General features: G+C 37.9%; 1 protein-coding gene across 1 annotated transcript; it reads right to left on the reverse strand.

The window, feature by feature from the left end:
• Positions 1-10,238: 10,238 nt before the first annotated feature.
• On the reverse strand, positions 10,239-14,661 carry LOC132559028 (mucin-2-like). Its single transcript, XM_060223627.1, has 3 exons — positions 14,580-14,661; positions 11,023-13,587; positions 10,239-10,612 (listed from the first exon to the last, which is right to left on the reverse strand). The coding sequence occupies exons 1-3, from the start codon at positions 14,659-14,661 to the stop codon at positions 10,239-10,241; spliced, it is 3,021 nt and encodes a 1,006-aa protein (XP_060079610.1).
• Between the last annotated feature and the right edge of the window lie 185 nt (positions 14,662-14,846).

Genomic DNA, 14,846 nt, shown 5'->3' on the forward strand with positions numbered 1-14,846 from the left:
TTGAATATTAAAGTACATGAAACCGCTGCCCTTGGGGTAAAAAGGGGAAATTGTATATGGGGCAAAAATGGGGTATTTTCATTTGATTTTATCGAACAATTTACTACAATTTAAGTATTTATCATACTTGAACCATGTCAAATCTCAATGTATTCAACATAAAATAACGAAACTATGTTGGTAAGTTAAAAAATAAATGTTTATACTGTATTGGTAACATTTCCACAAGGTCTAGTATTAGTTGTCTTTCTCAACAATTTCTTCTTTATCACACATTCGCGTTACAGACATCAAATCATGTACAATCTTGCATTTATATCATAACGTAGCCACTTTTACCACTTAACATTATAAAAAAGGTGAAATTTGAAAAATAGGATATCCTTGTATACAACTGTCACGTATAAATCTAACGCTAACTACAAATACGGTGAAATTGGGAGCGAAATGAAATCAGAGGATATCGCTTTCCCAGTGATTTTCAAGATTAGATAATAAATTGTGTAGGTTTGCCCGACGATTTTGAAGATCAGCTGTAAATAATTCAGGATGGACTTAAGACTGTGCTAGGACCTCATACCTTCTCACCAAGTGCGGCCTATTATCTAGGTGCACTGTGTTACTAACCACGAGAAAGGCAGTCAGAACTTGTGTTTAGAAGTAGTGGAAGCACGAGGAGGAAGCTGAACATACGAGTTTCCTTATTGATATACATATATTGATTCAAGAATTCATTTGAAAATTCCCGAAAACAAAAAGGGCACACACACAAAAAATAAGGGCAGAGCAGGGAGGAGTAGGTTGTGACATTATATTTTGGTTATACCCAGTCTGATTGAATACTTTTCATTGTCGAATTTTATAGCGTAGATTCGCGAAATTCCGGTCCACAGCCTTGATACATAATTCGTTGGTCACACTAACGGTCAAGTGACTAAACATTACAGATGTTTTAAGTCATATATTCAATAGCAATGGTCTAGGTACATACATGACACTTTACATTTTGTGGCAAACACGTAACATTCTCAAACAAGAATATTTTACAATAGATTCGGCCCTTTTAATATTCCATAGTAATGCTATGACATAAGTTACCCTTTTGATTTTATGACTGCAACATTGACATAAGAAGTTTGATATACGCTTTAGTTCATTCCATCCTTAATTCTTTAACCAATATGCAAAAATATAAAGATCACCGAATCTAGAAATAAGTTAAGATAATTTGTATAAATCCGTCTCATCAGATATATTGGTTAGCGAATAGTATTATGTTCTGAAAAGAAAATACCAACATGTCAAAATAATGAAAATCCAATTCAATGAAACTAGGGCAACACGTGCATGTACATGGAGACTCCTGAAAGAGCACAGGGAGAATAAAGCCATGTGTTCTAGAAGAGTAAGCGTCTTCTGCTTCATCGACAGCACCTGACATGTAAACCTCGGGCAGTCCAAGTAAGTATTTTTAGGTTCTTTAATGAGGACAAGGTATACAACAACGGAACCAAAAAGGCAAACTAACAATCATCAAACACTCCCATCTTCATGTCACAAAAAGAAATAGAACATTTCTCAATAAGATCATTATGGCGACCATAAAACTTCCCCATAATTTTTATCAACCTGCATCTTTTGAAACTCCTGTTCTATGAGATTTTCCGTAAGTTCACGACTTCTTGCACGAAAATCGTGACAATGGGAACAGGTCATTGAAGATCGAATCAGCAGCCGTATGTAATCACCATATTTTCGCGATACATGAGTGCAGCTATCCAGAGATCGGAAATTCACAACAGGGAAATTGAAATCCTCACGCTTACCATACAGCTTGGTTGAAACTTGTCTATGTTGAAACTACGTTTTTATTCTAACGAATTTTAACTGACATGCAGGATTTTAAAAAAAAAAACAGGGATAAAAACACGCCAGCTATCTAAACACTATTTAATCTAAACAGATAGTACAATACACACACAGATATTTTACCTTGGCGGTCAGTTATGGAGCAAATGTGTGTGCGAAATTTCTTTTCAAACTGATACAAAAATTCAGTTGGCCTTGGTTAATTGTTTGGTTTGTGGAGTAGAAATCAATTTTATTGCAAAAAAAAGACAAATGCATTTGAAAAAGTTATTTCAACTAAGTTGGTCTCTTTACTCCTAACAAATAAATACAAACTTAGTTATCACGCAAGCCTATGAAAGCAATTCGAATTTAAAGTGAGATTACAGCGAAATAGGAAAATTTGAAATATTGTGCAAATTGTTTATTTGAGATCGCTTGTGTGATAAATTACATAAAGTCTGTATTAGAATATCTATTAATGCCAGAATTTATACATCATAGTGGAAACGATTTATTTGATTATTTTTATATGACATACAGAACAATGGAGTGTATTGCCTGGGACATGTTAAGTTACGATGTAGGTATATACACATCATTGTGTGGTCTATATATACTATTAAGGGATAGTTTAAATAATTTTGCTCATTCAAATTGCGCATGTCGTTTAAAAGTAAACAATAATTGTCCGTCGGTTTGTTTACTTCTTTCCGTGTTGTTATATTATGATATAATGCTTTAAATAGGGGCGCCAATGGGGAGCAGCGATCGTATTGAATTGCTCGTTAGTTTGCTTGTTGGCTCCGTTGTTGCATATCTTGTTTTCATTTGAATTATGACATTACTTACTTGGATTGATCAAGGTTTACATTGCGAGAATCTTCGATGAAGCAGAAGACACTTACTTTTCAGGAACATCTGGTCTTCGTTTCCTTGTACTTTTTCAGGAGTCTCCTTGAAAATCCTTCTCTTTTATATTTTTTCTTATATTGTCTTAGCTTCATTGACTTTGAGTTTTAATTACACTTACGATTCTGTTATCATGTCCTTCTCATGTAGCTCCTCTCATTGTTTCTGTATCAAATATTATGAAATAATAAATATTAGCATTAAAAAGTCCGGCTATGATTTGATAAGAAAACGGGCAATTTAATATCTTAAACAGTAGTTATGTTAATGAACTGGTTTCCCTATCGAGCCCCTGAAGCGGAAGTCCAAGTGGGGTCTCATTTCTTTTCAGAAGAATTGTATCGCGACATTTTAAGTGTGTGTTATGTTAGTCAAACATGACCCCAGTGTAAGCACAGGTCTCGGAGGAAATGTAAATAGAAACTCAAGGTAGTTATTTCTCATTCTATTAATCATTTGTTTTAATATGTTTATTTAACGTTACTATGTGCTATACAAGTAAAAACAAGACTTTAGTATTCTGTCTGAACAACTACCAATTCATATATGTGATCGATTTATGCCTTAAGTGAACATAAAAAGATACTAAATTCTTACATCAATGTTTTACGTTATTGTAACGGGTGGGTTAAAATGTTCCTCACATCTTCAGAGTATATATGCTAGCCGCGGTTATAAAAGTTTTCATTATATTTCATGTAGATTTTTTTAAAGTGTGACAGACGATGTTTTATTATTCACAGCCTGACAATCAACGCTCAACGTTAATACAAAGACCAACGAACACTGAGGAGAAAACACACACAATAAAATAGAAATTAGGCCGTATTCTAATAGTGAACATATCTTTATATAATATATTCCATAATAAAAAAAATAGAAAAATCGGTGTGTTTTAAATCCACTTGAAATAATCGCACGTGTGGTCTATTACAAATTGAAGTCTAGATTTATGAAATGGAATTTGCTATTATTATGAATAAATGAAGAGTGTACGCGAGGTATCAGATAACCTTATTGTTTGTCTTTCTTATTAATATAAAAACCAAACATTAAATATATATATACATATATAGACTTGTCATGAATATGATTAACATATCATAATATGGGTCAAGTGTAATGTTTACATACAAGTGACATACATGTCACACGCAATGGTACTTCATACCCCTCAGGAGAAATGACTTAATATTCATTAAAGACAATCATGACAAACTGGGTATTAAGTCCATCCACATCGAACGCTACATTTAAAACAAATGATTAAATTTTGTTCAAAATGAGGTTTCGTCGTTAGCGGGAACACACAAAAAACCAAAAAAAAAAAAAAAAAAACATCAGGACAACTTAATCATAATCCAGAATCAAATTCTATAAAACTAGGGCAAATATGAAAAAAAGAAAGATTCGCAAGGAGACTCCTGAAAAAGTACAAGGAGAATAAGACCACGTGTTCCGGAAGAGTAAGCGTCTTCTGCTTCATCGACTACACCCGCTATATAAACCTTGAACAATCCCAGAAATGCAGAAATGGCATTCTTCTCAATGAGATCACTATGGCGACCATAAAACATCCCATAATTGTTATCATCATTTGAAGCTATATATTAGGAGTTTGTGCGTCATTTGACTTCTTACACGAAAGTCGTGATAATGGGAACAAGCCCTTGTTATCGAATCAACTGTGACATGACAACATCATTCAAAATCAGAACGGATGAAGGAAAATTATCCCATGTATTACAAAAGTATATTGTACCCGTCGTCTCAAACATCATTCAAAATCAGAAAGGATGAAGGAAAGTGATTCTATGTGTAATATTACTACATCATATGACAGTAAGAGACGATGAAACAGAAGACTTGTTTTTCTGCTTCCTTCCCCAATGCCTTTCTTACCAATTCTGGCCTTGAGTGTCGTAAGTCAGCTAAAGGAAAGTTAAGTGGATCTGACCGAGTCAGACTGGCTACCGGGTAGCGGACACCGTCACTTCAACTGGGTGGACTTAAAATCTGAGCCATTTTGAACCATGAAGCTAACAAGGCCAAACAGAAGTGTCGAATTATCAGTTAGTGAGAGTTAGCAAATGTACAACCCTTTGTGAGATTTGTTAACTTCATGTAGTTATAGTTATAAAAACAAGAGTACGTGCTGTTTTTCTGGACATAGTTTTCTCGAATAACATTTATAAGATTGATAAGCAGGTTGATCGACAACCCTTCAGCAATCGCTGGTGTATTTTTACTATTTCAGGACACGATTTTAAGCTGTGGATATCTCTCTTGTACATACATCATTTCACGTATGTATAATGCAAAAATAGTTGTCGATATTTAAAGTTTTAACATTGTAAAGCCGATGCTAAACTTTGATAATAACAATTTCGATTGAAGCGATTTCTCCCGCTACATCACACAGAAGTGATCGACTTTCTTCCACTATCTCAGTTCGTTACGTAAAAAGTGATGAAGCAGACAAATTTGTTTAGGTGGTAAATATCTTTCTACACAAGGGCATGCGTTTCCCTCGGAGTTGAGAGAGACGTGTTTATTTCGTTTTTCTGTAGAAGACGGAAAAGCATCGACAAAATGCGAGAAAATATTGCGTCTTGTATTACGATATTTCAGGGAATAACTTGAGGCATGTAATACCTGGAGATATGACATAAACATGATATAACTATATGTGTGTTACGTATAGTACCGGGAATTCATGATTGTCCGGAACACAAGGTTTTACATGTTTTTGATGTTTCAAAATCTCTTTTACTGTCTCCTTGATTTCTGTCATAGTGCTTTTTAGTTCAATTTCAATTTTCTGTCATTGTGCTTTTTAGTTCAATTTCAATTTTCTGTCATTGTGCTTTCAAACAACAATAAAAAAAGATAAGTATTAAGGCCTGGTTATCTACCCCAGTACGTACTTCCTCAGAAAGTCCCAGCTACTTTTACGTCTGTTATAAAAATATATAACACCAACAAAAGTTGTCTGTATCGTGTAATATCACAAAGGTACCCGCCAGTGAAGAATATATTAAAAGTATCAGTACGTCAGTTTAATTCAGCTTGTCGGTAAGTAAACAGAAGACTGCAGTACAAACAGTGATATGATACAATATGTGGGTATATGTCAATACAGTTAAATACTTATCAGATATCATTTCATTTGATATCAAATAAAAATTGACAGTTCTAAGACATTTAGACGATTAGATTTAAATTGTGTTCCGTTAAACCATGGACAATAGATAGACATATACAATGCGATGAGAATCAGACTTTTAGCATGTGAAGCCACGTAAATGTATGGCTAGTGTTTTGTCTATGTATATTTACATTGAGGCTTGTCTTTTTAATAGGACAAGGTGCGATGGTGAAATCAAATTTACTCTGTCTTTTTGCGACGTACAAATCTGTCATATACCACAAATGTCATAAAGTACTGGTGCCGATAAAGTGATAGTAAACACATGTCAATAAGTGACACATAAAATTAAGATATTTACGAGAAAATCTTTAAAAATCGGTAGCATGCATAATTTCTGTACATATCCTATTGAAATTATTCTCTCAATCTCACTAACCCACTTCTCCACCTCTCTCTCTCTCTCTCTCTCTCTCTCTCTCTCTCTCTCTCTCTCACTAACCCACTTCTCCACCTCTCTCTCTCTCTCTCAATCTCACTAACCCACTTCTCCACCTCTCTCTCTCTCTCTCTCTCTCTCTCTCTCTCTCTCTCTCTCTCTCTCTCTCTCTCTCTCTCTCTCTCTCTCTCTCTCTCTCTCTCTCTCTCTCTCTTCTCCATCTCTCTCTCTCTCTCTCTCTCTCTCTCTCTCTCTCTCTCTCTCTCTCTCTCTCTCTCTCTCTCTCAATCTCACTAACCTCCTCCTACACCAACCCATCCACCTCTTAATCTATCTTACAAACCCCCTCCTCCACCCACCAACCCCCTCTCAATCTCACTAACCCCCTCCTCCACCAACCCATCCACCTCTTAATCTATCTCACAAACCCCCTCCTCCACCCACCAACCCCCTCTCAATCTCACTAACCCCCTCCTCCACCCACCAACCCCCTCTCAATCTCACTAACCCCCTCCTCCACCCACCAACCCCCTCTCAATCTCACTAACCCCCTCCTCCACCCCGTTTCAATCGCCCTAACCTCCCCATTTCTCTCCTTCAAAAATCTCTATTTTTTATCAACTTGTATCAGACAAAACTGATGTGGTATGTGCTTTTATCGATTAACATTCACAAGTATTAACATTTTATCGTGCATTAATTTATAAACGGAAACTTCAAAACTAAATATAGATAAAACCAGTCTACATATCTCCTCCACTTAACATACATATAATGCGGTAAATTTCGTGGTGAGAATTTATATGTAAATTTAAATGATCACTCGAGTTCAAACTTGGATTCTTTTCCACATAGTGTCATGAAAACGGATTCCATCTTGTCCTGTTCTGTCGATTAGGTATCAATTATGACAGTGACACGTGACAATGTCTTGGATCTTTCTGAAAGTTTAATCTAAAATAATCCCGTTTTTACAGTCGGGGACACTTTTGATTTCTTACATCCTGTCATTGACGGTAATCGCGTGCCTTTTTATCCTTTGTATCAGGGCATACTGTTATTGAAACAGGGTTTAGTAATCTAAAACACATCGAAATAGAGAGGGCCGACACAGTAGTATTATAAGTAGTTTGGAATGTAAATCCCTTCAAAAGTCTGTTGATATTTTCTTTCAGCATGTTTATGTTTCCTTAAATTCCAGTTTTGTTATTCATAACGTAGTCATTTTGTCCAATCATCATTACAGAGTGACAAATTTTCTTTGCTTAATTATTCAGAAATTTTACCAGGTTCATAGTACATAAATGAGTGTTTGTCACCTGTCTTTGTTACAACCTGTCCCTGTCCACAAGTTGTAATAATCTAGACAGGGTTGGGCGGACACATAGATAAATCTCCATACAGTATAAATTGACCTAATTATTTTCTCATTGTTACTACACGATAAGATACCGCGTTATTAGAAGTTTTATTAAGATTTCATATTTTCCAACTTTATCATCACAGATAGTGCAGGTAAATTTGAATATATACATTCCATGACTAGACGGGAATGTTTCTTACAAGCGTATATTTACCCTAGAATAAAATTTCAATTTTACAATTCTCATTCACCGATATCTTGAAAATATCTTATAAATAAGGAACATTACCTATTCATAAAATGGAATCTTTTTCATTACGGTGACAGACATGTCTATCAGTGTATTATATATACAAAGGCTACAGTAGTTATGGAGACAGACTGACAGTCACAACTGATGTAAGAATTTGGACAACATTTGAAACCTTCACAATGTATCATGTTGTATCACATTTATCATCATTCATTACAGGCATTTGGTCCTATTTTGCCGGTACAACCCCTTTTATTCTAAATTCCTTATTACAGAGAAACTCAGATGCTGTAAACTAACAAATATTCGCGAGCAATTTATTTTTGGGTATAAGAAAAGTCACGAAAATTTATCGCCACGAAAATAATAGCTTTAAAATACAATAATCAGATACTGGTAGGATAGCCATGAAAATAAATTGCTTAACGCTTTATTTACGACATGACTACCCCGAAGCTCACCTTATTGTACACTGGTAAATTACGGAAGTGTTGTTAGCTTGTGTTGTACTAAACTTTTCCTTTACCGTGAAAATATTTTATCTTATGAGGTCAACATCGGCATTTCCCGTGTGACGGTGACATATCGATTTGGTGACTGTCATTTGAATCTCCGATTTCAATACTACTAGTACTTTATGACCACTCTCTCAGAAAAGGCTTCATGGAGGCGTCGCTCTCAGATCTTGATACACGGAGTTTCCTAAGTAACTGGCTCTAGTTGTGCAGTTGCAATTTCGAATAAAACTATACCGGTTTTATTTAATACAAAAACGTCTGCCAGTTGCTTTTATTGAATCCGATCAGTCCAAATGATTTTAAGACAACTGACAAATCAGGCATTCCAGACGAAATAATTTGTAATGCTAATATCGCCTTTTAAGTTTCTGCCGTTGGAAAAAGGAAGATGGCTACCATTGGACCAACCATCTCGAATTAAGTCATATCTCTTAGACAAAATACTAAGAGCTCGACAATTCTTTAATTCTAATTAGCTATAATGTCTTGTATTCTAAAAATAAGAAATCTATTGATCACGTCCACTTGATATACCAGCATATCCAGGGAGTTTTCCACAACGATACCATGACAGCTTTCCACTTAGCTGCACAAGTGTTTGCTGATTTTTTAAAAAAAAATTCCTTATTGTGAATTTTCTATTTCTTGATAGTAACATTCCTGTTTTCCTTGCCTTCGGTGTTTAAATGTCGCATTTAATTAAACAATTACGAGAGCTTTCCAATATCACGATATTCGTGAATAATGTCGACAGCTGCTGACAAATCAAAACCAATGGTTTCGAAAAAGCAGATTGATAATTATGGGGAAATTGTACGGTCGTCATTTGGAAATATTCTGTTTCCTTGTTGTGTGATATGAAGTTAAATACGTCCGATGATTTTGTTTGTTTAAAAGATCTTTTGAAATACAATTTCAAAGATTAAAGATTTGTAATATACTGCAGCTTACGGTTACCTCAATGGCATTTGTGTTTGAAAATCGAAAAAAAAATACATATTGCCACAGACAAAAAAACACAAAACTCCGTTCTGCAAGTTGCAATCCTACAGTCCACCTATGAATATGAATGGCAGTGTAGCAGATGAAGCCGAAATAAACGTTTTCTTCGATATAGGTCAAAAGTCAAAATATATGCCATAGTGACCTATTTTTGCAACGAGGTGCGCCTCCTCAGGACGATTACCGTTAATATGTATGTAGTGTGCGCACTTTTTTAAGCAAAAACTGTCATGTCAAATAGGGGGTGCGTCATATCCGCAAGAACATGCCGTTCTTGGGTCATCTTTCCGGAGTTTTCTGTCCGCCATATTGAATTACATCCCGTCACATATTTATATTTAGAGTCGCCGAGCATATGTGACAGATCGAAGATAAAAACAACAAAGAATAAAATAAATTTCGATTTTTAATGCAATTGAGTATCATTATTATTTATCTGTACGTGGACGCGTACGGTCACTCCCTTTGGGAAGTTTGCTGGGGAGCAGTGTCGGTCTTTTGACAGGCGGAAGTTTGGTACCTTCAGCAATACACGCTAGCATCACGGTGAATCTATTTTTCTCATCACCCGTCGTTCGCAAGGATACGGTCTTGCTATTGGACGGAGCTACTGTAGTGTCTTAAGGCAGAGCAAAAGTAAGGGGTTTTTGGTCAGCGTTCCCAGTTCTAGATGGGTCAGTGTCGTATTTCTGCCTCATTTTGATGATATATCTCTGGAATTGTATTAGTTTATCTTCATAAACGCCCGGAAATTTTTAGGCGATTGTAGTTCTCCTCCGGACACTCAGTATGTGTCTGTTCAGAAATCGGACAGCCCATCCAATGGATGCCTTGAAGTCTGTGCCCTTATGACCTCTCTGGATCTGCATAGCCTGCAGGCGCAGTTCTGTCGTACTGACAGCAATGCCAGCATCTCGGCGATTGTATACAAAGTTGAACAGCTCTCTCTCCATCTCTGGATGTTTCGCTGTCGTACCTCTTTCGGTCTTTGTGGTCAGGGGTTGAGACTTAAGGCGTTCTTCCATTTTCTTCCATGCCGGAATGATAAATTCTGGGATGTCAAAATGGCGGCCGGCGGCACGAAACCCAAAACTTTCGGTGTAGTCAGTGGCGTCAAGTTTCTTTTTGGCTGTAAATGATGTAATCAAAATCCTAGGTATGAAGTTAAAGTGACAAGTATTTAAGGAGACACGGGCCAGATATTGTTTTCTTTATTGTAGGTCATAGGTCAAAATGTAGATCGGAGAAACCTACTTTTAATACTTGACAAATTGCTTTACCAAGGTGAATGCATACTGTTAGTATGAAGTTCCTATGACTAGGAGTGTAGGTGATAAAATTGGGAAAAAATGTTCTTTGATGTATTTCAAAGGTCAAAATGTAAGACACGTGACCTACTTTTGATATGTAACACACCATCTCATCAAAGTGAATCAATATCCCAAATATATACTTCCTGTGATCAGTTGTGTAGAAGAAAGATCCAGGACCAGATAGCAGGACTGAAGGATGGGTGGATAGAAGGATGAGCAAAAGGACCAAAGGATGGATGGATAGATGGATGAGCAAGACTGAAGGATGGGTGGATAGACGGAAGAGCAGGACTGAAAGATGGGTGAATAAACGGATGAGCAGAAGGACCGAAGGATGGATGGATAGACGGATGAGCAGAAGGACCGAAGGATGGGTGGATAGACGGAAGAGCAGGACAAAAGGATGGGTGGATAGAAGGATGAGCAAAAGGACCAAAGGATGGATGGATAGATGGATGAGCAAGACTGAAGGATGGGTGGATAAACGGATGAGCAGAAGGACAAAAGGATGGGTGGATAGAAGGATGAGCAAAAGGACCAAAGGATGGATGGATAGATGGATGAGCAAGACTGAAGGATGGGTGGATAGACGGATGAGCAGAAGGACTGAAGGATGGGTGGATAGAAGGATGAGCAGAAGGACCGAAAGATGGGTGGATAGACGGAAGAGCAGAACTGAAAGATGGGTGAATAGACGGATGAGCAGAAGGACCGAAGGATGGATGGATAGACGGATGAGCAGAAGGACCGAAAGATGGGTGGATAGACGGAAGAGCAGGACTGAAGGATGGGTGGATAGACGGATGAGCAGAAGGACCGAAGGTTGGGTGGATAGACGGATGAGCAGGACAGAAGGATGTATGGATAGACAGAGGAGCAGAAGGACCGAAGGATGGATGGATAGACGGATGAGAAGGACTGAAGGATGGATGGATAGATGGATGAGAAGGACTGAAGGATTGATGAGCAGAAGGATGAGCAGAAGGACCGAAGGATGGGTGGATAGACGGATGAGCAGAAGGACCGAAGGTTGGGTGGATAGACGGATGAGCAGAAGGACCGAAGGATGGATGGATAGATGGATGAGCAGAAGGACTGAAGGATGGATGAATAGATGGATGAGCAGAAGGACCGAAGGTTGGGTGGATAGACGGATGAGCAGGACAGAAGGATGTATGGATAGACGGAGGAGCAGAAGGACCGAAGGATGGATGGATAGACGATTGAGTAGAAGGACTGAAGGATGGATGGATAGATGGATGAGCAGGACTGTAGGATGGATGAGCAGAAGGATGAGCAGAAGGACCGAAGGATGGATGGATAGACGGATGAGCAGAAGGACCGAAGGATGGGTGGATAGACGGATGAGCAGAAGGACCGAAGGTTGGGTGGATAGACGGATGAGCAGAAGGACCGAAGGATGGATGGATAGATGGATGAGCAGAAGGACTGAAGGATGGATGGATAGATGGATGAGCAGAAGGACCGAAGGTTGGGTGGATAGACGGATGAGCAGGACAGAAGGATGTATGGATAGACGGAGGAGCAGAAGGACCGAAGGATGGATGGATAGACGATTGAGTAGAAGGACCGAAGGATGTATGGATAGATGGATGAGCAGAAGGACTGAAGGATGGGTGGATAGATGGATGAGCAGAAGGACCGAAGGTTGGGTGGATAGATGGATGAGCAGGGCTGAAGGATGGATGGATAGACGGATGAGCAGAAGGACCGAAGGATGGGTGGAATGACAGATGAGCAGAAGGATCGAAGGTTGGGTGGATAGATGGATGAGCAGGGCTGAAGGATGGATGGATAGACGGATGAGCAGAAGGACCGAAGGATGGGTGGAATGACAGATGAGCAGAAGGATCGAAGGTTGGGTGGATAGATGGATGAGCAGGGCTGAAGGATGGATGGATAGACGGATGAGCAGAAGGACCGAAGGATGGGTGGAATGACAGATGAGCAGAAGGATCGAAGGTTGGGTGGATAGATGGATGAGCAGGGCTGAAGGATGGATGGATAGATGGATGAGCAGAAGGACCGAAGGTTGGGTGGATAGATGGATGAGCAGGGCTGAAGGATGGATGGATAGACGGATGAGCAGAAGGACCGAAGGATGGGTGGAATGACAGATGAGCAGAAGGATCAAAGGTTGGGTGGATAGATGGATGAGCAGAAGGACTGAAGGATGGATGGATAGATGGATGAGCAGGACTGAAGGATGGATGGATAGACGGATGAGCAGAAGGGCCGAAGGATAGGTGGAATGACAGATGAGCAGAAGGACCGAAGGATGGATGGATAGACGGATGAGCAGAAGGACCGAAGGATGGATGGATAGATGAATGAGCAGGACTGAAGGATGGATGGATAGATGGATGAGCAGAAGGACTGAAGGTTGGGTGGGTAGATGGATGAGCAGGACTGAAGGATGGATGGATAGACGGATGAGCAGAAGGACCGAAGGATGGGTGGAATGACAGATGAGCAGAAGGACCGAAGGTTGGGTGGATAGATGGATGAGCAGAAGGACTGAAGGATGGATGGATAGATGGATGAGCAGGACTGAAGGATGGATGGATAGACGGATGAGCAGAAGGGCCGAAGGATAGGTGGAATGACAGATGAGCAGAAGGACCGAAGGATGGATGGATAGACGGATGAGCAGAAGGACTGAAGGATGGGTGGATAGATGGATGAGCAGACGGACTGAAGGATGGGTGGAATGAGAGATGAGCAGAAGGACCGAAGGATGGGTGGACAGACAGAGGGACACTTTGCCAAACTATATTTCACTCCAGTTCCAAGTGGAATACTAATGAAACAAAAACCACCTGTTGTGATTTTTTAAAATTTTTATTGATGCTCAGTGAAACTTAACATCAGCATAACATATTCATAACATGTATTCATTTACTATAAATTAGAATGTTTTTGTCTCACTTTATTTTCACAGCATTGTTACATACTTCATAAATTATCCTGGAATTCGTGAATAGGAAAATTTTGCTGGAAAAAAAAAGTCAATTTTCCTGCGTATGTATAACGGATTTGATCAATATCATTCCTGTGACCTGTATTTATATCAAAATCTCTGTATTCTTGTCTCTTAATGAAAATAAAATGTACAAAAACATCCTAAATTACAGTAAAATTATATCACAGTGGTGTGTATACTCTCACTTTAAAGTGATTGTATCATAATAAAATATGTTTAATAGAAACAAACATTATCACAATGTATACATCAGGTTTAATAACACAGCATGTGATCTTAGTTCCTAAAATTTAACATTAAATTGAAGGTTCTAGCTTTGGTTCATCTTATTGGAACCAAATACCTATTAGGAAAATAGTTTTTTTTTTCTTTTCTCCACCAATCAAAATACAGGTCGTACAATGTGTATATTTTAACTCCTTCACATTCCAATACCAATCTCAAAGTGTCCATTTTATTTATCATTCTTGTAAAATTTCTAGACATATAAGTATGAAAAGGATATTTCTGAGTTTGATTATCAAAAAGTTCATAGATTAGATAGTAAATACAATATCAGAATACCAGGTAATAAAATGTAACTTTGCTCATTAAAAAAGGTTTCAATATTTAAAAAAAAAAACAAAGATAGACAGATTTCTTCACTGTTCGTTATTTCCAGTGAGGTTTCAGGAAATCAGACAGGATGGAAATAGTACTCCTATTTTCAGGATATTTATCTTTTGAAAATTTATTCCATCCTTAAAAAAAGAAAACTAGAAACTCCCAAAAATACTGACTTTCACAGTAAGTTAAACTCGCAAGCTCAGCTGAAGTTTCTACCATGAAGACCACAACACGAACACTAATATTGTGACCCATTCTTACAATGCGACGAAGAATATTTTTGTGATATCCAAAATATAAACAAGCAGAACAACATTTCTTAATTTACGACGTTAAGTGAACAGATAAAATATAGTTATATTTTCTAACAACATCTTGAAATTGAACAAAAATATTCCTGCAATATTCACAAATTTTTGATGAATAAAAAGCATAGTTAT

This window comes from Ylistrum balloti, unplaced genomic scaffold (assembly GCF_031769215.1).
Source record: "Ylistrum balloti isolate Yb309-2 unplaced genomic scaffold, AGI_CSIRO_Ybal_v1 Utg370842, whole genome shotgun sequence".
Taxonomy (NCBI): domain Eukaryota; kingdom Metazoa; phylum Mollusca; class Bivalvia; order Pectinida; family Pectinidae; genus Ylistrum; species Ylistrum balloti.